At 50.0% G+C, this 23,118-nt stretch overlaps 2 protein-coding genes across 5 annotated transcripts in view; one reads left to right on the top strand and one right to left on the bottom strand.

The window, feature by feature from the left end:
• DDX31 (DEAD-box helicase 31) overlaps window positions 1–1,516 on the bottom strand; it is a 71,571-nt gene extending 70,055 nt beyond the window's left edge. The window contains exon 1 of one of the 2 annotated variants that reach the window (XM_082696099.1): window positions 1,117–1,508. In XM_082696099.1, coding sequence (XP_082552225.1) covers window positions 1,117–1,470 — 354 coding nt within the window. In that variant the 5' untranslated portion in view covers window positions 1,471–1,508. Of the gene's footprint in view, window positions 1–1,116 lie in introns of both variants that reach the window. The other variant, XM_082696098.1, reaches the window with a different exon arrangement.
• GTF3C4 (general transcription factor IIIC subunit 4) lies at window positions 406–22,872 on the top strand. Of its 3 annotated transcripts, none has more exons than XR_014302078.1 (5): window positions 406–905; window positions 7,953–9,779; window positions 12,781–12,911; window positions 16,307–16,758; window positions 17,426–22,872. XR_014302078.1 is itself a non-coding variant. In XM_082696097.1 (5 exons), the coding sequence occupies exons 1-5, from the start codon at window positions 549–551 to the stop codon at window positions 17,886–17,888; spliced, it is 2,469 nt and encodes an 822-aa protein (XP_082552223.1). In that variant the 5' UTR covers window positions 407–548; the 3' UTR covers window positions 17,889–22,872. The 3 variants fall into 3 exon arrangements, 1 of the variants encoding a protein (XP_082552223.1); XR_014302079.1 differs by having other exon boundaries at window positions 407–905; window positions 15,274–16,395; window positions 17,824–22,872; XM_082696097.1 differs by having other exon boundaries at window positions 407–905; window positions 16,307–16,395; window positions 17,824–22,872.
• Window positions 22,873–23,118: the final 246 nt, after the last annotated feature.

Consider the following 23,118-nt stretch of genomic DNA (forward strand, 5'->3'; position numbering starts at 1 on the left):
GGCCAGGGCGCCGGGGACTCGGGACGGGGTGGCCGCTCCGCTCGGCGTCCCTCGCGGCCCGCCCCGCGGCGGGCGATGCCACGGGACACCCAGCCCTGGAGTTCATGCTGGTGAAGTTCTCCGAGTGCGTCTGAGAAACACGGGGCGGCGTGCCGCCCAGCCAACGTTTCCTTCGCTTGCTGCCGGGCCACCGCTGCCTCGGCACTTTCCTTGCCCGGGAGGTCTCCACAGGGGCCCGGGGCTCGGTCGCCCGGAGAGGGAGCCCTCGCGGCCCCCTTCCCCTCGCCCACCCCGGCCGCTCCTCCGTCCCCCCCGCCGAGGAGGCGCGTTTTCTAGACAGGCAGCGCCTTGGCCACCTGGCAGGGCTGGGTCGCCTAGCAACGGCGGGGTCCTTCCTGGCTCGGCGGCGCTCGGGGCCTGAGGGGAGAAAGCGGCCGCGGAGGGCGCCGGGGCCCGGTGGCGGCGGCGGCGGCGGCGCAAGAGGCGGCCACCGGACGGCGGCGCGGGGTTGGCGCGCCCCGGAACCCGGCCTCTGCACTTGAGAGGAGATGAGCGCGGCCGACAAGGCCCGGGTGGGGCCCGCGGCCGACGGGCCTGCGCCGCCGGAGGAGGAGGAGGGCGAGGGGGGCGGCGAGGCGGGCGGGAAGGAGCCAGCGGCAGACGCGGCCCCCGGGCCCAGTGCCGCGTTCCGGTTCCTGGTGAGTCGGCGGGAGCCGGCCGTGAAGCTGCAGTACGCGGTGAGCGGCTTAGAGCCGCTGGCCTGGTCCGAGGACCACCGCGTGTCGGTGTCCACGGCCCGGAGCATCGCTGTGCTGGAGCTCATCTGCGACGTGCACAACCCGGGCCAGGACCTGGTTATCCACCGCACCTCGGTGCCCGCTCCCCTCAACAGCTGCCTCCTCAAAGTAAGTCACCCCCCGGACCCCAGCAGGTCCAGGGGGTGCTTCTGCCTCCCTCCCGCGGCCGCGTTACCGGTCCCTGGGGAGTCTTGGCCTGCGCCCATTCCGGGGAGTCCCCTCGTCGCATCCCGCGCTGGGGGCTGAGGGCCGGGGTCGCCGTATTTAAAAAAACAGAAAACCTCGCAGCGGTTCGCGCCCCGTTTTCCGGACCACCCACCCCCTTCCGACGCACACAGGTATCCCCCGAGCCTTCGTCGGAGCCAGGTCCTTGCTTGGCCCCCGCGCCGGCCCCACTGCGCTGACTCTCGGTGGTGCCTTCTGAGACTCCACCCCCTTTGACCCAACCCCAGACCTCGCCTCTACAGTGGCTCCCATTGTTTGGAACCGACTCCCTGGGCCCTCGTCTGGCTTTGTTTACTGTGACGTGCCCTCCTCCTGTGCCGCTTCTGCTTTGGAGAAGACGATCTGGGCCTTCTCTAGCGACTTGAGTATATGAGTGTTCCTTCTCACCTCGAGCAGCTGGGGATTCCCGGGTTTTCCTTTCACAGCGGGAAATCTTTGGGATTGGCATGGAAGGAAAAGCTTTCGGAAATAAATGCGGTTCTCGGGATTTCAGGGCCTCTGTGTACATTTAGTGTTTTCAGCTTCATAGAAGCCAAGTTTGCTTTCAGAACTTTAGGGTTCCTAGTTTTACTGTTTTAGTATCACTATCTTCGAATTTATTTTTTTTTTTCCCCAGACAGTAAGTCATATCCTTCATTAATGGTTTTAAAGTATAAAAACGTTTCCTGTCTCCTTTATAAATCTTTTTGCGTGTATGTGATCTATAAGGAGTGTGTATTTATTCCTTCCCCGGATACTTGAATAGCACCGTGTATGAGCTAGGTGCTGACCTCGGTTCTGGAAATAAAGCAGCGTACCAAGCCAAGTGCCTGCCTTCATGGAGCTTACATTCTTTGGCAAGTCATGAACAAGTACGACTGTAATATCAGGTGGTGATAAGCACTGTAAAGGTGTTTATCCACGCCCAGCGAATGTATTTATTTGAAAGTGGAAGGTTTTAAAACTTTCTCTGCACTGCCATTTTAGACATGAAATCATTAGCTGTGGGTAGGGAGCAGGGAGCCCACACCCCCTTTTTATATCTTTAGCACACTTAAACGTTTTACATTTATTTATTTTTTAAGATTTTAGTTTTATTTATTTGTCAGACAGAGCACAGGGAGGCAGAGAGGCAGGCAGAGGAAGAGGGAGAAGGAGGCTCCCCGCTGAGCAAGGAGCCCGATGTGGGACTTGAACCCAGGACGCTGGGATCGTGACCTGAGCCGAAGGCAGCCGCTTAACAGACTGAGCCACCCAGGCATCTCACACTTAAACGTTTTAAACAAACAGTTTTTTGTTGCATTAAATCACTGGTAGACTGATAGGACTAAACCCTGAAAATCTTCTTGGAGAAGGTATGAACAAATTGGCTTGAGTGTAACCGCATCAGGTAGACAGATATTGTTAATACTGTGAAATTGAGAAACAGATGGAGGCAGAAGAAAGTAGCTTAAAAGGAATAGCCTTACCATTTCTAAGGATGTTCGTGTGTACACAAACTAGAGAAAACTTGAAGTGTGTGTCCAACGTGGTCCAGATTTAATGATTTAGCAAGGAGAATTTTTTTTCAATTTAATTTTTTTAAAAGATTTTGTTTATTTACTTGACAGAGAACACAAGTAAGCAGAGTGACAGGGAGAGGGAGAATCAGGCTCCCTGCTGAGCAGAGAGACGGATCTGGGGCTCGATCATAACCCGAGCCAAAGGCAGACACTTACCTGATTGAGCTACCCAGGTGCCCCAGCAGAGAGGATTTCTCAAGTGGGGGAAGGAGCAGAGGGAGAGGGAGAGGCTCTTAAGTAGGCTCTGTACTCAGTGCAGAACCTGTCGCAGGGCTCAGTCCCACGACCCTGAGATCATGATCTGAGCTGAAACAGTCGGGATGCCTAACCGACTGAGCCACCCAGGCGTCCCTAGCAGAGAGAATTTGAAGAATGGCAGGAATAATGAGGGGAGGCCCTTAATCAGGGAGTGTTACCTGGTGGTGAATCTGAGAGAACATTGGATTTGTCTTGTAAGAGGAGCAGAGGGGCATCCGGGTAGCAGGAGCGAGGTGTCCATCTGACTCACGTACGTGATTAAGTCGTACACATACTTTATCGTTTGTGTGAGTAATGATGGGTCAACAGACAATCTCTTCTAGAGAGGGAAAGTGAGGTGAGGCCAACTTAAGAACTCCGAAGGTCAGTCTGAAGAAGTTGGCTTCAGTCTAGGAAGCCCAAAGGTGCTGTAACAGTCTCATGAGCATGGACTGGCCTGGAATGGTTCAGCAATATGAATCTGGCGGGGCCAGAAGACGGTGATTAGGGTTAGTATAAAATAGAGGGTACGAATTTGGGCTTTGGCACAGCAATATAGGCCTGTCTATACAAGGATGATGATAAAACCTGTGTTGTTTAGACGACTTTTTTTTTTTTTTTTTTTAGGGAAAGAAAGAAGGTGTGTGCACAAGGGGTGGGGAGGGGCTGAGAGAGTACACGGGCAGGCTGTAGATACTTGAAGTGATAAACTCTGTCATGCAGATATGAAGAAAGCAGGGGCTCCATCGGTACTGTAGCTGTGGATGTGAAGATAGCCGTAATACTCTGAGAAAAACTGGACTCATTGGTTGTGCAAATGCCTAATAAGTAATAGGAAATCTTTCGTATGCCGCTTGTAATTAGTGGCTCGCTTGGAAGTTAATGAGTGGCACCTTCCCCTTGTGTACCGTTCTTCGGTATGCGTGTCACACAAACCATCCATCAGTTGCAGTCTCACCAGACTAGGAGCATTTGGTGAGTGAATGCTGAGCCGTCCCTGCGGTTCGGAAAGAGGCCTCTGTCGGGTAAATCAGGGCCGCAGTGGTAGGAATGTAAAGAAGTCTGTATCAGTACTTTGATGGCTTTACCCTTGGCAGTGCCTAGGGACTTCAGCAGCTCTGTACTGTCCAGCTTGCCTTGGCTCTGACATGAAAGGTGGGCGGCCATTCTGCAGCCTGGATCAGTTCACTGTAGGGCCCTGCTAGAAGGCTAGATGCTCAGCCCCTCTGAAGCTTTCGCTCTGGGATCCCATTATTTAGATTATGAATTTCAGGAGAATGTGCAGTTTCATGGTAGTTCAAATATCTGCCATTTGCAAGCTACTGTCCTGGACACCGAGGTTACATGGTACCAAGGAGAACGATGTAAGTGAATGATATGAAAAGCAGTAAAATTGTGATTTAAGAGTAATTTGCAATTTTTCTGCCCATTGGACTGCTGATTTAGTGACTCATCTAATTGGATACAATTCCAAATTCTAATAAAATTTGAGTGACTAATTTTACTCTGCATGAATTTTCAGGCTTGTTAGAAAGCATTAACTCCATCCACATTAAGTTAAATAACTGTTGGCTATCTTTGGAATCTTACTCCTGCCTTCAAGAAGCTTCCTGTAGAATAGCTTCAAGTGAATTTCCGTTCATTAGGTGCTTACGAAGGAATTAGCTATTAGTAGTCATAATGGCCAATTGAAAACAGTAGTCTGTAATTCAATGACTGGCTGGGTGTGGTCCTCTGGGAACTGGACTGCTATGTAGTGTACTCCTTGGCCATCTGAGCACATGTTTTAATTGATGGCTGGTTTTGTGACATGGAGACGTAAAAGGAGGGGCACTGGACTCCTTCAAACTAATACATCAGCAATTGCTACACAAAACCATTCAGGTTTTCCCTGCTGTTGAGATCCAAGATTCTCTCTATCCTGTCAAGGATTCTTCCTACAGTGAGCAGGACCACGTGTTTCTTTTATGTCATCCTCTGCTGCTGTTCTGGGGTATAGGTCCTGTCAAGTTTACTCCTAGTCCTAGAGTAACTTATTTGTAGTACATTTACCTGTCCTAAGGATTATTGCTTGGTGTACGGTGTCATAAGATTTGGTGATTTTATATCTACCCTTTATCTGGTGGACAATTTCATGTCTACTCTGCGTTTTACATACTTTATTAGGGCTCATTAACTTGTACTTAATCCCCAGAGAGTGTCCCTCCTCCTCCTCACTAACAGCTACTGACCCTTATTAATAGATGCTGTACAGGTATCGAGTGGCTTAGCCTGTAGGGACTCTGATCTCAGGGTGGTGAGTTCAAGTCCCAAGTTGGGCATGAAGCCTACTTAAAAGATGCTTTATTTATATTGACTTACTTAACTTTCCTAACTCTGTGACACATATTTGTGTCACATTATTGTGTTCTTTTTATGAATGAGAAAATTAGGGCCAGAAGGTTTAAGTAATTTGTGCAGGGTTACAGAGCTCATGTGTGATAGAGCCAGGATTTGAACCCAGGTAGTCTGGCATTTTTAGTCGTTATGCTGTGCTTCTGTGTAATACTTCAGATTTTATCTACCCATACAAAGCTCTGGGCTTTGATTAGCATTATTTTATTAACAGGCTAGCCAGCTGCACCTCTGTTTAATTGGGATTTCCAGTCTATTTCACTGGCATGTCCATAGGTGTATCTAAGAGGCTATCTTAAATGCCTTTCAAAATCAAAATATACTGCCTAAGACACCATTTTCAGAGTATTCTTTAGGAAAATATAGGATGATACCACCCGACAAAGTTTTATTGTTTAAAAAAAAGTTTGGGTGGGGGGCGCCTGGATGGCTCAGTGGGTTAAAGCCTCTGCTTTCGGCTCAGGTCATGATCCCAGGGTCCTGGGATCAAGCCCCGCATCGGGCTCTCTGCTCGGCAGGGAACCTGCTTCCCTTCCTCTCTCTCTGCCGGCCTCTCTGCCTACTTGTGATCTCTGTCTGCCAAATAAGTAAATAAAATCTTTAAAAATAAATAAATAAATAAAAATTTAAAATGTTTGGAAAACTGGTTAAGTCAGAGGCTCCCTGGCCAAGGCATTTAATGTGCTCCTGAGAGCCTTCACGGAGAAATGATGTGTAACTTACGATGTTCCCAAGACTTAGGTGGCCACAGAACTCTTTTTCAAGAGACAATTTAGGGGAGTAATGTTCTACGTAACACAGTTTAGGAAAAGTTAGTCATCTGACTCATTTGTTGGATACCTTTATATCTACCTTTCTGTACTTCTTATGTCATTTAGCAATTCCAGCAGAAAAGAGAATAAGATTAGATTTTTCCAGTTATCCTATGCTGGTTTTTAATGATCACGTCTGTCTGCACGAACTTTTTTTTGTTTGTTTGTTTGAAGATTTATTTGTTTAGGGGCATCTGGGTGCCTCTGTCAGTTAGGCATCTGTCTTCGGCTCAGGTCATGATTCTGGGATCCAGCCTGGCGTCTTGGCTCCGGGGCTCCCTACTCAGTGGGAGTCTGTGTCTCTCTTTCCCACTGAATCCCCCCACCCCTGCTTGAACCGGCTTGCTTGTGCATGCTCTCTCTCTCTCAAATAAGTCAATCTTTATTTTAAAAAAAGATAATTACTTGAGAGAGAGAGAAAGAGAAAGCATATGCGACCATGAGGGAGCAGGGAGAGGGAGAGAGAATCCCAAGCAGACTCCCCGCTGAGCACAGAGCCTAGCCCAGGGCTCCATCCTACAGCCCGGAGATCATGACCTGAGCCCAAACTAAGAGTCAAACACCTAACCAACTGAGCGACCCAGGCGCCTCACAAATCTTTCTTTTGTTAACAACTGAGGGATTTTATTCCCTAGCAGGTTTTATGGTCTGTAGTATTTGTTACCTATTTTTCATTTAGGAGATATTTTAAAAGTGTTTCTTGTACTCTGGTTTTCTGACACATTTCCAGTTATCCAAGCTTTATCAAAGACTCGTCAGTCATTTGGAGTTCAGTATCTTCCAGGTTTATCCTGTGTGTCCTAGAGTGTAATTCCTCTGGGCTTGGGGACTTAAACTCATTTAACGTGATTTTTATTATATCCATATATGTCTTAGGCTTGAATTCCTTTGTAATTGTGTAATAACTACCCTTTCCAGTTTGAAGATCAGCTTCTACATAAAAGGAGATTGTCACTAAATCTGAATGATTCTGCTTTCTTGCTCTGGGTCAATTTCCCTAAGGACAGTAGGGTCAAGTGTTTTTCTCTTCCTGCTTTGCACATCTCAGAAGACATGGTTCAGTTGACTTACGCTTTATTTTGGCTTTAGCCTTCCTGGCTCCAGATCACTTTTTTTTGGTCATTTGTCTCTTCCTTTGTCATTAATGTTCCTTTAAAATTCCTTTGAAGAGCTTGCCATCATACAACCAGGCACTAAATAAACAGCCGCGCTGGTATGTGGCACAGAATTGGAGAAGGAGAAATGGGAGAAAGCCAGAAAGATCTCCGAAGGCTTCAGAGAGAGGATTAGGTCTGGTAGGACGGATGGGATTTAGACAGGAGAGCAGCACCCCAGACTAGGGGCCACGGGAGGCCGAGGACGGAGTACTCAAGGAATGGCAAGTGGTTTAATCGGAGTGGACGTTATTCTATGGAAGCAGCGGACAGAGCAGTTGGAAGTGGCCTTTCAGCATGATCCCTAAGTGAAATTTTAAATAGAGACTTAAAACTGACATTTGTATCACAAAGATGTTGTAAAAACCCAGATACCCAGTTGTATCAACGATGTATGCGGAGGTGTGTTTTCATGAATATGTCACGTATCTATGGCTTTAGGACTAGGTCAGCGAAGTGCTGTGTTGACTTAGGGATCAAGTACGTCCCTGTGACGGCTGCTGTTTGTGGCAGTTCTAAGAAGAGTGTGGGAGCCATGCTTTCAATAATGGCAACATGTATTCTAATCCTTGAGAAAATTTTTACTTTCCCAGTAAGTACCTGTTTCCGTTCAGACATGTACTTGATCTTTTAAATGTATGTCTTTCAAAATTAATGGAATTGATACAAAATTCTGTGTATATTAATGTGGCCCAGTTAAAACTGATTAATCAGTTAGTACCTAAGTAATGTCCATGTATTCCTCCTAGAGTGCAGTATTTATCTGAGAGTTTTTGTATCTCTTCGTTTCAGGTTGGCTCAAAAGCAGAGGTTGCTGAGTGTAAGGAGAAATTTGCCACCTCCAAAGACCCCACAGTCAGTCAGACTTTCATGTTGGATAGGGTGTTCAACCCTGAGGGGAAGGCCTTGCCACCGATGAGAGGATTCAAGTATACCAGCTGGTCCCCCATGGGTTGCGATGCAAACGGCCGGTGCCTCTTGGCAGCACTGACCATGGACAACCGCCTGACCATCCAGGCGAACCTCAACAGACTGCAGTGGGTCCAGCTGGTTGATCTGACTGAGATTTATGGAGAACGACTCTATGAGACCAGTTACAGGCTCTCTAAAAGTGAGGCTCCAGAGGGGAATCTCGGGGACTTCGCGGAGTTTCAGAGGAGGCACAGCATGCAGACCCCAGTCCGGATGGAGTGGTCGGGCATCTGTACCACGCAGCAGGTCAAGCATAACAACGAGTGCCGGGACGTGGGCAGTGTGCTCCTGGCCGTCCTCTTCGAGAACGGTAACATTGCTGTGTGGCAGTTTCAGCTGCCCTTTGTAGGGAAGGAATCCATCTCTTCGTGCAACACGATTGAGTCAGGGATCAACTCACCTAGTGTTTTGTTTTGGTGGGAATATGAGCACAATAATCGGAAAATGAGCGGCCTTATTGTGGGGAGTGCTTTTGGACCTGTAAAAATTCTTCCTGTCAATCTCAAAGCAGTTAAAGGCTATTTCACCTTAAGGCAGCCCGTTGTCTTGTGGAAAGAAATGGACCAGTTGCCCGTGCACAGCATTAAATGTGTTCCACTTTACCACCCGTACCAGAAGTGCAGCTGTAGCTTAGTGGTGGCTGCACGGGGATCCTACGTGTTTTGGTGTCTTCTCCTGATCTCCAAAGCAGGTCTCAACGTCCACAATTCCCACGTCACAGGCCTTCACTCACTGCCGATTGTCTCCATGACTGCAGACAAGCAGAATGGAACCGTATATACCTGTTCCAGCGACGGGAAGGTGAGGCAGCTGATTCCCATTTTCACCGATGTCGCATTAAAGTTTGAACACCAGTTAATTAAACTCTCGGATGTGTTCGGCTCGGTGAGGACACACGGGATAGCAGTGAGCCCCTGCGGCGCATACCTGGCTGTCATCACCACCGAGGGCATGGTCAACGGCCTCCACCCCGTGAACAAGAACCACCAGGTCCAGTTTGTTACTCTCAAAACCTTTGAAGAGGCAGCTGCTCAGCTCTTGGAATCTTCCGTTCAAAATCTCTTCAAGCAGGTGGATTTAATAGACCTCGTGCGCTGGAAGATTTTAAAGGATAAACATATCCCTCAGTTTTTACAAGAAGCTTTGGAAAAAAAGATTGAAAGCAGCGGAGCCACCTATTTTTGGCGTTTCAAACTCTTCCTCCTGAGGATTTTATATCAGTCCATGCAGAAAACCCCTTCAGAAGCATTATGGAAACCCACCCACGAGGACTCCAAAATCTCATTGGTTGACTCCCCTGGGATGGGCAATGCCGAGGAAGAGCAGCAGGAGGAAGGCACGTCTTCCAAGCAGGCGAACCGGCAGGGCCTGCAGGACAGGAGCAGAGAGGGCGACGCGGAGGACCCCGCCGACGACTCCCTGACCCAGGCTGGGGATGCCGGGGGCCGCGAGCCCATGGAAGAGAAGCTCCTGGAGATCCAAGGGAAGATCGAAGCTGTGGAAATGCACTTGACCAGGGAGCACATGAAGCGAGTCTTAGGGGAGGTGTACCTGCATACCTGGATCACAGAAAACACTAGCATCCCCACTCGGGGCCTCTGTAACTTCCTGATGTCTGACGAGGAGTGTGATGACCGAACGGCACGGGTAGGTGTTTTCTCAGCAGAAATGCTAAAACCGCAAAAGGTCTGCTTTCTTCATGAGGGAGAAATGGTCTATGTGGCATTCGCTTTGATGTTTTGTAGGTAGTTGGTTGGCGTGAGGTGCAGGAGAATAAATAGAGAACACGGATTAATGCAGGGGACACATTCAGATCACACAGGAGATACTTCCAGTCACCACAGCCTTCACTGACAGGCAAGGCTTGTGGGCGGGCCGAGATCCCCAGGCCCGGGATGAGCTGGCCGAGGCTTCAGTTAGCGAGTAGTATGTGACTGGGCGGTCACAGCAGGGGAAGAGTGACACCCTGCTTTCTTTCCTTCCTGTTTGCACAGGTTCTGGGGGTCTGGGGGTCAGCACTGGCGACAGCACAGGGATTGGTGACACTTGGGAGGACTTGAGATCTTTGATACAGTCAGGGAGGGCGTGTTCAAGGAAGCAAATGATTACTCACAATGTTTATTTTTACAAAAACTGGGCATAATCTTGATCTTGATTTATAGGCATCTTAGAGTCTTATCCAAAATGTGTTCCACAGAATTCAAGTTCCCTGATAGAACACCAGGGTTCCAAGCTTGAGGAAATGCCATAACACTCCGTCCACCTCTTAGAGGGTCCCAGTGCACCTTATCCTTCTAAGGATTCTGAGAATTCCTGTGGAAAAGAAACCACTTAACTTTATGTAGCTCATTGTTATCCTGGTATCAGGGAACCTTTCTTTGTGAACGAACAGCCGCTGAAATTCTCCAGAACACCACCACCACCAACAACAAAATCCTGAAGAACTTGTTTCAAGGAACATACTTTATTTTATACTAAAATATTCAAAACCACAAAAGCCTGTGTTCTTTACTACTGTTAAGATTGACACTTATTCTCACTGCCTAAAGTCTTGCTTAAAATTGAAGGCACTAAATGAAAATATCTTCTTGCCTAACATTAAACCACTCACAAATTCCTTGTTGCATTTTCTTATTGGAAAGTGTGTGTGTGTGTGTGTGTGTGTCCCCACCCCTGAAATCATTACACACAGGAGATTTTCATGTAACTAATTTTCCATCTTTGAAAGCTTTTAAAAATTGTTTCATTGTGGTCTCAAATTGTGCAGACCACACACAGCAGACCATTGTGAAAAGTTTCCTGGTGATCACTGTTTCACAGGACCTAGAGGGAGTATCACAAGAGGCTGTGAAAGACTGACAAAACATTTTAGGAAATAGGAGGTGCGAGTTGGCGGTGACAGCTTAGGCAGTTGTCCACGTGTGGCGTGAATGCGGGGACGGCCAGCAGTCCCGAGGCTCCAGCAGAGCCAGTTTGAAGAAGGGAAGATGTTGCCTCTGCTTATCGATAGAACCGAGTTTGGAGTAGAAACACTGCATTTCATGTCAAAAAAAATCCCACCATGTGCACGAAATGAACCTTTCCACACCTAGTGCACTGACATACTAGTGATTACGCACTGTTTGTGAGATTCTCACACTGCCTGGTGTGTCAGTGCCGTTAGACCAGCGGTGTTTATTACTGCCGCTGCCCCCCCCCCCCGGCCTTTTTAGACCTTTTTTTCGTAATTGTTCCTGCCTGTGACATTTTAATAGTTCCACAGCTATATTTTGTATATATTTGTGGTAGATACTGCCTAAATGTACTTTCTGCATAAAAAGGGTAAGAATTTTTGTCCCCCCAAGAACCAGTATTTGCTGTGTTGGAAGGAATGTCTCCTTTGGGGAGACATCCCCTTTGGGGATGTGTGAGTTGCTCTGACACAGGAGGGCCTGCTGGGCGAGGCTGGTGAGAGCACCTAGAAGCAGTTCTTCCTCATGTAAAGTTGGAGCGCGTCTCTCTTAGAGCAGTTCTAAGCAGATTTTGCCATGGCACTGGTACCAGGATATTTGGGCTCTCTGGAAGAGAAGGGAGTGTGGTGGTCCCTGCTGGAAGGATCATTGATTAGAACTCTTAAGGCTGAAAAAACAGAAGGCCAAAGCCAGTGGGCTTTAAGTTTGTAAATTATATACAGCGTAGTTAAGACACTCGTTTTGAGCTATTAAGAAACCCTCAAAACTTCAGTGAACTAATTTCAGTGAATGTTTGAATCAGAGAGTTCCTCTGCGAGAGCTTACGTATAAATGGTTTAAAAACCTCAAAGGACGTTGTCTCCTCGTAAGATGAGAGTCCTTAAGGCTTGGTGTACCCCGTACCTTCGAATGACGTAGCCAGTGAAGGTTTTTTCAACCAAATAATGAAGTAGAGCAGCGTGTTTTAGACTTCCATTTTTAAAGTGGTATAATCCTAATAATCAAGGCAGAGAAGAGCGATTCTGAAGTAGGGCCAGGGTCTAGAGCCTGCCCTGTCGGCCTCTCTCTCTGCCAGTCCCAGGGCCATAGCAGGGCCCACCCTGCCTCTGTGATGGGGCTCAGTGGACCACGAGCTGCGGGCTGCTGGACTAGGTTGCTCACGGCTCCTGGGGCTGTCAGAAAGGGGAATTATCTTTCAAAATCCTGGTTATATTTGCAAGCCTGTCTTAGAATGAGCATTTTGTATTTTGTACAATTTTGTATAAGAATGGACGTTTGTACAATTCTACAAAGTTAGAATTTCACATAATACTTGGCCCATAGAGATGATGCTTTTCCTTCTTAAAGTCACGTTACAGAAGACCTAACTACTTGGTCTTCCAGTAGAACTCTGAACTCCGTGTTTCAGGAGCTGCTAAAACAAGGCAAGTGATAAGGTTTTTGTTTTCAGTAGTTTTTTCTTTAGTTGTTGGGGTTCACCCTGTTGTCACAGGGTCACCAAATGAATCTATCCTCCTCAGCCGGTCCACACACGGTGAGGGTCTAGCTTAGCTGCTTCCAGACAGTATGACCAGCCTGCGTGGAAATGCAGGCCTCCGAGCCCGGGTTCGCACCGTGTTCTCTGTCGTCCCTCGGTCTGCTTCTGCGAAGTCTCGCACTCAGCGCCGCTCAGTGTTGCTACTGCTTTGTCCCACTAGGTGCTGATCGGACACATCTCAAAGAAGATGAACAAACAGACTTTCCCTGAGCACTGTAGTCTGTGCAGAGAGATTTTGCCGTTCACAGACCGCAAGCAGGCAGTCTGCTCCAACGGCCACATTTGGCTCCGGTAAGACGTTGCTGTAAGCCAGCCGTGTTTTCGCTCATTTTCCACTTTTGTATAGTGCAAGCCCCCTGGGTAGTGTGTGTCCAGAATAATGTGCCTGTGCCACTGGGTTGGAGAAACGCCGCTGTTAGAAAACAAGATGTAGACTTTATCAGTCTGAGTTAGGCAGGACACTCTTTTAGAGGATTTTTTTTTACTGCTTGAGATAGGGTGCTTTTTTGTTTTTGTTTTTGTTTTTAAGATTTTATTTGAGAGAGAAAGAGAGAGAGAGATCATGAACGGGAAGAGAGAAAAGCAGACTCCCCACTGAGCAGAGAGCTCAATGTGGGGCCTGATCCTAGGGCCCTGAGATCAGGACCCGAGCTGAAGACCGAGGCTTAACCACCTGAGCCACCAAGGTGCCCCAAGAGGGATTTCTTTATTTTGATAATACTGTTTTCCTTTGAAGTAGCATTAAATTTTTAAAAATTGCTACAAAAGTAGTACCTATTTAAGCTAATGGAATACAAAAGAAGAGCGAATGCACTTCTTTTGGTTTAACTTTATACTGAAGGTGGAGGGCTTCCTTCTCTTACCGTCCCGTGTCACGGTAAGAGGGCAGCTCAGTTGTGTTCGGGTTTTAGAGACCTGGGAGCTGCGTTGACACCGCGGTTGCTCCCCCTTCCTCCCTGCAACCCCTTCATCTCCCGGCTTCCCCTCGCCTCTGCCTCTTTCTCCGTTGTCTTTCCTGATTCTCTCCCGTCTCCTTGATGTCCATCGTGGACCTGCTTCTCTTTTGTCAACACTCCTTGGCAGTCGTGGACCGTCTGCTTTTCTGCCGGTCCCCTGTTCACGGTCTCTGCTTGGAAGATTCAGAGGGGTTTCAGATACGAATCCAGCCTTTCCTCACTGCCTCCACCTCTGTAGTCCTCGCGTGAGACACTCTCGCCCAGATTTCTGTGGTTCCCTCCCCACAGGGGTTCCCGCTGCCTCCCTTGCCCTCCAGCCCGGGTGCCGCGTGGCCACGGCTGCGAAGCCTGCTAAGAGTCACCCACTCTGCCCCTCTCTGCTCAGAACGCTCCGGAGGCCGCCCATTCGTGATGAGTAAAAGCCCGAATCCCTTTAGTGATCAGAGCTGCACAACCCGGCCCCGCTCTCACCTCATCTCCCGTTTCCCCGCCTTGCTTACGTCACTCTCCGCGTACCGGCCTCATGGCTCCACACATGTACAAGGCGCCTCTCCTACTTCAGGGTGTCCGCCTGGATTGCTGTCCCAGCGGGTGGCCGCATGGCTTCCACAAGTGCCCCTTTATCAGTTAGCCTGCCTTCGTGGCCACACTGCCAGCACTGTAGCACCCCCCGGCATGCCCTGCCAGCACCCCCTGGCATGCCCTAGTGTTTCGAGTTGCTCTTCCTTGCCGTATTGGCCTCCCAAGTGGCCATCACCACTTCACAGATGCTTTACTTCCTGGTTCTCCCCCTCCTCTGGAGTAGAAAGCTCCATGAGGACAGAGAAGCTTGTTTTGTCCACAGCTGTTCCTAGAACAATGCCTGGTCCATGGTAGGCACCCATTTAATCTTTTAAAATTATTTATTTATTTAAGAATGTGTGCTCTCAGTGGGGAGGGGTGAGGGAGAGAGAAGCCCCAGCAGACGCAGCTCGGTGTCACGCCCTTGAGATCACAACCTGAGCCAAAACCAAGAGCTGGACGCCCAGCCGACTGCACCACCCCGGCGCCCCCACCCATTTTTTAAATTTATTTTTAACAGAAACAGGATTGTGCTACACTTCATCTTTTCCCTTTTTTGAAGATGTATTTATTCGAAAGAGGGAGTGAGCATGTGAGCAGGAGGAGAGGTGGGGGGGTGGGGGGAGAGAGAGAGGGAATCCTCAGGCCGACTTCGTGCTGTGCGCAGAGCCTCGGGACCCTGAGATCGTGACCTGAGCCGGAATCAAGAGCCACCAGGCATCCTGCTGCACTTCCTATCTTATCAACCTGACAATTCTCTTCTCAAAATATTGTGGACATTTTTTTCACATTACTACGTAGATCTTTTTTTTTTTTTTTTTTTTAAGATAGTTCTACTTTAGAGGGGGCTGGTGTGAGCAGGGTCAGGGGGTGGAGGGAGAGAGAGCATCTCAAGCAGGCTGCCTGCTGAGCGTGGAGCCGATGCAGGGCTGGGCTCCATGAGCCCAAGATCATGACCTGAGCTGAAATCAAGTCGGACTCAACCGAGTCACCCAAGCGCCCCTAGACCCCATTTCCAGTGGCTGTAGAGGGTTTCCCAGTACAGACGTTCTGTTATTTACTTCCTTGTTGATAGATACTTGGATTTCTTCGGAATTTTACTGTGTTCTTATGCTTTTTTCTAATTTGATTTTTAGGGGACGAATGGGAAGCAAGTTTGTAATAGTAGTAGGCTTGTAGTAGTAACACCTAACATCTGTTGAGCACAGCAAGCATGCATGGGGGCACTGCAGTCGTTTCTGTTTTTACAGGTGAGGAAAGGGGGGCCTGGGGGACATGAATAATTTGCCCAGGGCCATCCAGCTGGTGACCGCAGCGCTGAGAGCCTGGCAGTCGGGCTCCAGAGTTCACATGTGTCACCACGGTGCACCATTGTCTCTCGATGGGTTCTTCCACAGAAATTATCTTCATATTTGCTGGATGGAGTTAATGCTGGAAGGTCTCAGTGTAATTTCTCCATGGGAGAATGGGTGCTGGCTCTCACTCAGGTGTAGCCTTTCTTCCTGTAATACCCAAGTCTTTTCTCGAGGCCCCCTACTTGCACTCTTTCCCCTCACCCCCTTCCTCTCTGTGTTTCTCTGCTCCTTAGTTACTCAGCTGAAGAACTGATCTGTTGGGAGACCTTACCTCCACAACCCACCGTGCCCTCTGCGCCGCCTGGCGTCTCCCCTTCCCTCACTAGCCTGGTCCCGGGGGATGCGCAGGGAGTGGTCACAGCATAGAACTGAGCCTGTGAACATTTGCTCATGTCCCCTCTCGTTTTTTGCACCATTAATTTTGTATCTTTCAGGTTTTCCCCACTGTACTGTCAGATTCTTAAAGATAGTGCTTTTACCTAATCTTAAAAATCACATACAAGAATAATTTTCCATATAATACATGTTCATCTTTTTTAACATGTTAAAAATTCAAAGTATGGACAGAATAAACTCTTTCTCAGACTTGCAACTGGCCAAAAAGAAGCTGCCCCGACTGGATTGGAAGCTTTCTATCTCCTGGTTCAGCATGCAGACCCTTGCTAAATGTGGGCGAGTCTGGCCAGCTTTGTGCAGAGGGATACGTGGTTGCCACAGGCTTGAGAACTCTTTCTGTGCTTTCCTGGTTAGTGTGCGGGTTGACGGTACCATCGTCCGTGGCTTCCTCCTGATGATAGCGTCTGTCTTCTCTCAGGTGCTTTTTAACCTACCAGTCGTGCCAGAGCTTGATATACAGAAGGTGTTTGCTCCACGACAGCATTGCTCGTCATCCGGCTCCGGACGGTGAGTGCTTCCCCAGCCTCAGGCTTCGCCTGGCCTTGCCTACGGCCGTGCGGGGCGGCAGGCTCGCTCCGCTCTCGACGGGATGGTCAGGAAGCAACGACTCATTAAAAGATGAGAACTGGAGCAGGTCGCGTGCATTTCAGCGCATGAGGAGGGCTGCAGTGGGCTCGTCTGTCCCTGCAGACAGAGCGTCCGTTCAAGAAAATGCCAGAGCTTGTTTTAGATGGCAGATAGAGGTTATATTTGGGTGGGAGGTCTGCAGATGGTAGGGTACACAAAGACACAAGTCGCTAAGGCAGAGTGTCCACATACACACCTGGAGTCATTCTTCAGTAGCCACGCTGGGGTTTTTCAGGTTGGTCTGTATTCTCCTTTCTGATAGCCCGGGTGACAGAGCCCGTTTCCGAGATGATGAGTTGGAAATAAGATCACAGACACGAGCCAGGACTCAGTGACTGAAATTGTCACATGAACGTCAGATTCATGACCTGAGGCTCAGTCACATCACACCCCCACCACACGAGCTGACTAGATGTGAGCGTCACGCGGTTATACACGTGTTTGGGGAAGATTTGTGGTCTCGGGGACCTAAAACAGAAAACATTCCACATGAAACTGCCCTTTTATTTTTACTCCAGAACTGTCTCGCTCTGAGAAGTCGGTGCGTTGGCAGCTTGTGTTCTGGCTTGTTACGCGGGGCACGCGCTCCCGTACTGGGGCAGAGAGGCGCGTGTAAGACCGTTACGTGCCCGTCCCTCGGCTCCGCTGGTGTCAGCTCGTGGCCTTTTCCATCTCGTCCGTAGTCCCCCCTCCTTCCCCCTCACTGCATTATTTTGAAACCAATTTGGGGAACGCGCAAACACTGCGTGCAGCTGAGAGTCGCTGTGCTGACGAGACGGGAAATCGGGAAAAGATCGAGGCGGGTCAGAGAAGCAGCTGCCGGCGGCCGTGGGGTGGCGCTCCATGCAGTTTTGGGAGAGAAGAGAACCTGCGGGGTCTGGGGGGCGGCCAGGGAGCAGGGCGCTCACAGGGACTGGGAGAAGGTGTTGCCCCAGTACGGTCGCGCCTGTCCCAGTCACGCATCTAGAAAAGGACCGTTACTGTCATTTTATCAAAGGGGATTTGCACATTAACAGCGTAGGAAGGATGTCTCCTCGGAACGAAGCTCAGTCCTTTCAGCCAAAGAAACGGAGCTTTGTGAGTCCCTCGCTCGTGGTCCTTGCGTTCCCGTCCCCTCGCAGAGGCATGAAAATGTCCCCACACACGTAGCTGTGCGCAGCGCGCTTTCTTCCAGCCTCTCGGGAGCGCGGGAGTGAGGCGTGTCTGAGAACACAGAGCCCGCCCGGCGGGCCCATCCCCGGCCTCGGCAGCCCGGCCGCCTGCCCTCTCTGAAGCTCACGCTGGGTACCGCTTGTCTCTCTCTCGCAGATCCTGACTGGATTAAGAGGCTACTGCAGAGCCCCTGCCCTTTCTGCGATTCTCCGGTCTTCTGAGCGGCGGACGGGCGCGCTGCGTTGCGGAAAACCCCCTCGGGCTGAGGACGTGGGATGTGCTGGCTGAGCCCGGCCTGCGCGTGGGCCGGCCTCCTCGGGAGCAGAGACAGGGCCTGGGAACTCCTTTCTGAAGTCCCGTCTCTTCTCCAGGGACTAGGGGATATCTCTGAAATGACCGAACGCAGAGATTGTAAGTCATTGTGAGCGGAGCGCTAGCCCCCCACTCCTCCCCCGGGGAGGAACACTTACTTTTCAAGTGTTTTGACTGAAGCAACCTGAACAGAAAGAATGCCCTGTCATTTCTGGGAACAGAATGATCTCTTCTGGAGAGTAGGGGTAAGGGCCTTGCTGGACCGAGTTGGGCTTTGATGCCTGCCTTGGACTGGAACTGCCCCGCGGCTCCGCAGAGCGTGGGTCACGGGCCCGGGCGGTCGTGCGCCAGCAGACACAGCGCGTGTCCGAAACGGCACTTGACCCCGATCCTTTGTTCCCACGAACAGCCACAGATCTGTATCCCACGGAGTCTCGTCTCTGCTGCGTACTGAAAACGTGTTCATAAAACGGTATTTTTAAGAGGTCGAGGCCAAGACTAAAGTTGGTTTTAATGTGTCAAAAGATCAGGTGATTCCTGTAAGTAGATAATGGTGACTTATTTTTGATGAGCTCCCACGTGATTGGATCTCCGGTGCTGACTCCTTGCCCTGTCAGGGAGGCCGGGGATTCCTCTCCGCGCTCTCACCTTCCTGCTCCTGACTGTCCTAGCCCAGATGAGAGATTTGTACACAGAAGAAAAAGAATATTTTCTCCTTTAAACTTCTAGTGTTTTTAATGTTGATGTGTCCAGACATTTCAGTTGTATCCGCTATAAGAACCTGCAGGCCATCTAGAGACTTTCAGAAAACTCGCAGAAAGCGACGGGCAGCCCCGGCGTGCGGGTGCTCGTGCTCCAGCGCCGCCGGCAGCTCCGTGGAGGCGCGCCCAGGAATTGCTTCCCCGCAAGGGTCCCTGATACTTAGAATGTAGCTCTTTTCCTGTGGGCTGTTCAGAGACGTTAGACATTAATTGGTCTTAAAATCTAAAATTAAAAATGGACATTCGGGAATTAGTGTTCTTGGATTGCGAAAATAGCGTCCTAGAGCTCGGTGCTAAGCAACAGGACTGTGCTGCCCACGTGTGGAAATGGTGCGTCCTTCGGGACGTAGGAAGGAAGGACAGAATGGGAGATTGTCACTCCGCTTACGCGCTGGCTATTTCGCCTTTATTCTAACACTTACTCCTGCCTCTGTCGTGACTCCTCAGTGAAGGACTTCTCGTCCTTGCTTTAGAAAACTTGCTCTGTGGACAAGACACACAACCGCAGACCGCTGTGGGTCCCCCTCCCCCGCACCTCTCCCCCTCCTCCCCGCCACAGGCACCGGCCCCCAGAGCCCTTCAGAGGCGCCTCCGAGCGGCCTGCCCTGAAATGGCTTCTGTTTCCTGTTCAGATTGTGTCTTGTCTCCTGTGCTTAATTCTGTCTTTGCTGGAGTCTCCTGCTTCGCTTTCTCTCCTCAGTCATTTCAAGATAGTGTTGATCCCGATACGGGGGCCGCACATTGAATTGGTTTTCCAGAAAGAGAAGCAGGCGGCACGGGTATCGCGAGCTGCACAGCTCAGACGTCACATGGCCCGTCGCTGTCTCACGTCCCGGGGACCAGGCGGTAAACGTGGCGATCATGTCAAGGAAGTTTTTCATAATCATGGCTGCTTAGTTTCACTTACTCTTTGTTCCTTATCAGGGTCAGTGTTTGAGCTGTTCTTACGGGGAATTTTGTGCCGCTGCCATTTAAAACTTACATTAAGTTTTTATTTAAAGCAGTTGTACGTTTTGGGGGAGATGGACCTCTTGGGAGTTAACTAAAAGGGTCTCCTGAATTATGTATTTTCTGTAGGAATAAACATGGCAACTGTTTTACTAGAACGTGACTTCTCTCTGCACGGGGGTAGGCATTCTGCAGACTCAAAAATCCACCCACCGCCTCAGCCTGAATTCCATGCCCGGAGCAGGGAGGGCCCCCCCCGCCCCCGCCCCCGCCCCAGCACGGCCCCCTCGTGCACGGCCAGCTTCTGCTTGCCCGTCAGTGGGACTTGGGGAAAGCAGGGGTGACACCCAGAATCTTCCGGCCCACTGGCTCTCCTGGCTTACACTTGTCCTGCCCTCCGTGCTTCCTAGAACGTGCCTGATCCGTTTCGTGGATTTCAGGTTATCTGTCACCTAAGAACTGGGTGAGAAGCGGCAGAGATGGTGGAGGCCGTGTTGCTGCGCTGCCCGGAGTCAGGCACGAAGACCGGATGCAATTAGACCTTTCCAGCTACAGCACGCTTGCGTTCCGGGCGTCTGATACCCACACCTGTATCCCGCACTCTCTGCCTGGGGTTAATTTGTCCCCATTACTCCAGATAAGAAATTGATGGCTTGTTACGCTTGATACTCCTTCCAAAACCCTCCTGTGCCCGGCACCCGCTCTTCAAGCCGTCTCGACCCACTATCACATCTGCCGAAGCTACCAATTATTTTTCAGTGTCAGGAGTTATTAGAACCGCTGGCGAAGCTTGTGGCTGAGTGTGACATCTTTCTGCTTCTCAGACGACGTGGAAGCATGTGGGTTGGACCTCTTCGCGAGTGCCAGGGGTTCATTAGGTGAAAGGAACGTTAAAGGGTGATAACTAAATAGAAAGATACTTTCTGTTGTAGTTACGCCGCTGTCGGCTAAGAAGCAGAAGTCCATGCTTATTGGTACTTGTTAGGGGGTGCGCACGCGTGTTTCACAAAACCCCTGCTCCCCGGCAGCTCCCTCGCGGCTGAAGAGGAGCTGCCCGGTTTGGTGAGTTACCGCGGCTCCGGCCCTGAACCCGGACCTCGGCCCCCGCCTGCGGGCTCTGTTCAGCCTGCTCGCCCCTGGCCCCTCTGCTCTCTCGTGCTTTTCCGTCCTGGTGAGGTCCGCTTAATTTCCCTTCCTCTTGTTTTCTCGGCTTCAGGACACGTCCAGAGCTAGCAGATTTCACGTTTGAAAGGGCAGTAGATCAGTGATACTTTTTCTAAAAATTACCTCACACAGTAGGTCTCCTTCCTAGAAGAGACGATCGTGCACAGTGATTTTTCTCTCTAATGGTAATAGTGTTGGCTTTTAACCTGGTAAATTATATCCGGTTTTCTTCAAGACTCTTCATTATTTCCCTGGCAGAGTGCTGAGTAACTCTTGGCTGGCCTTTGGGGCTAGAGTCTGCTAAAGATTAGCCCCTGCCACTACCGGCTGCCCCACGCCAACATTGTTCCTGACGAACAGAAATGCTGGCTAAGTCAACTGGCCTGTTTTTTTATTTTATTTTTTTTAGATTTTTAAAAAATTTATTTGACAGAGAGGTCACAAGTAGGCAGAGAGCAAGGGGAAGCAGGCTCCCTGCCGAGCAGAGAGGCTGATGCAGGGCTCGATCCCAGGACCCTGAGATCATGACCTGAGCCGAAGGCAGAGGCTTAACTCACTGAGCCACGCGGGGGCCCCAGCCGGCCTGTTTTTTAAGGGAAAGGTAGATTCTGCGTATTTTTTTTTAGACGTTGGCAGCACTAACAGCCAACAGCCAGACCAATCACGAGTGTCTTCGGTTAGCCCACCGTGGACGTGGCGGGCCTCTGCACGGCTCCCGTGAAGGATCACGAATATACCTTTACGTTCAGATGCTTCTTCCCCTGGGGTGGAGGTGAGCGTTCAGTGAGACCATGGATTGTCCAACCCTTCTCCTCACGGCTGTCCGTTTTAAAAACGCCTAGAAGGCCCGACTCAGTGGTTTCCATTTCTCTTATTGGTGTGCGCGCCAGCCGGCAGCTGCAGGGAGAGTCAGCTGTGTCTCGGGTCTCCTAGTCAACTTGGAACCACTCTTTCTTGAAGCTAAAAAGGCTTCTTGGAGTTAAGAGCTTCCCGTCTGCTATTTAAAATGATCACGGAGCAGGTGAAACCCGACTCTCCTTGCGTTGCGTGAAGACCAGTTTGCTGACTCGAGTTGCTCCTGAGGGTCCTATAGCGTCTCTATCCTGATGACAGAGCCGGATTTTTCCGAAGATGGGGAGCTCAGTTCCGAGGCACTGATGAGACCGGTCGGCGGAGTCTGTAGACAGGATGAAGCCTCCCAGCTGCCCATGTCCTCTGTTTTAGAGCACGGCTCTTCCTGAAAACGGGCAGGAAACCGATCAGTTTAACGGGGCAATGGCTATAGAAACGTCCCGTAAAGTAGTTAGTCCTTTTGTTGTAGGACTCCCAACCTCTTTATCTGGTTAGGTGATTCAGCTTTTCTTACCTTGTGTTTTTTGTTATAATACACCTGGGGGGGGGGGTCCTAACATACACACGGAGCATTATATGAATTTCCAACTTAGGGGCGCCCTTCCTTCCAGGCTCGCCCGCAGTTGAAAGGGAAGATGACAGTCTCCTGCCGGCATAAAGGTACAGGCCGTCTGGGCGAGACGCTGCCGGCGGGTTAGGGAGACAGACGTGGCAGAACTCTAAATCCTGTTATTTCCGCAGCGAAAACGTGCTCGCCTCACCCTGAACTCCTGTCGCTGTCACGGAAAGGTCAGGCGGCTGGACTGGATGGTGTAGGAGGCGGCCATGGCTTGGAGGCACTTCTGCTTTCTCCGTTTCACACTTGCCAAACAGGCTGCTGGGGGCTCGGGTGGGTTGTTTTTGGTACGAATGCAAAACTAAAAGCAAAAATGCATTATTGGGTCTTTTTAAAGACTTTGACTCATATTTGTACTTCATGAAAGGAGCCTGAATATCAAACCTGTTTCTACAGAAACGAGACTGTAGAGAAAACTAAGTGTGTGTTGTGTATAGTGATATTTTATGTTTACGCGATACCTGTGCTAATCTTTGTGCTCAGCTTTGAATTACATGTATGTTTACATAGGACATTTTTTTAAATAAAAAGAACGGGCATCTGAAAACTTAAGGTTTTAGAAAGAAGAGAGTTTCTTATTCTTACCATCGGATTAGGTGGTGTGTTCCAGACTTTTGGTGTTTAAATAAAACTTGTAAGAATAAAAGCGCCTTCTGCTGGACTAGCCCGCATCCAGAGAAGTCGGCCGCTTCCCTGCGCTGTCGCGCGTGTCTATACACAGCGGCCGTTACTCGGCCGGAGGCTCCTCGCGGGCGGGACCTGTCAGCTTCGTCTGGGTCGCTCTGCAGCACCCTCTGC

Source organism: Mustela nivalis, assembly GCF_964662115.1.
Source record: "Mustela nivalis genome assembly, chromosome: 13".
NCBI lineage: Eukaryota > Metazoa > Chordata > Mammalia > Carnivora > Mustelidae > Mustela > Mustela nivalis.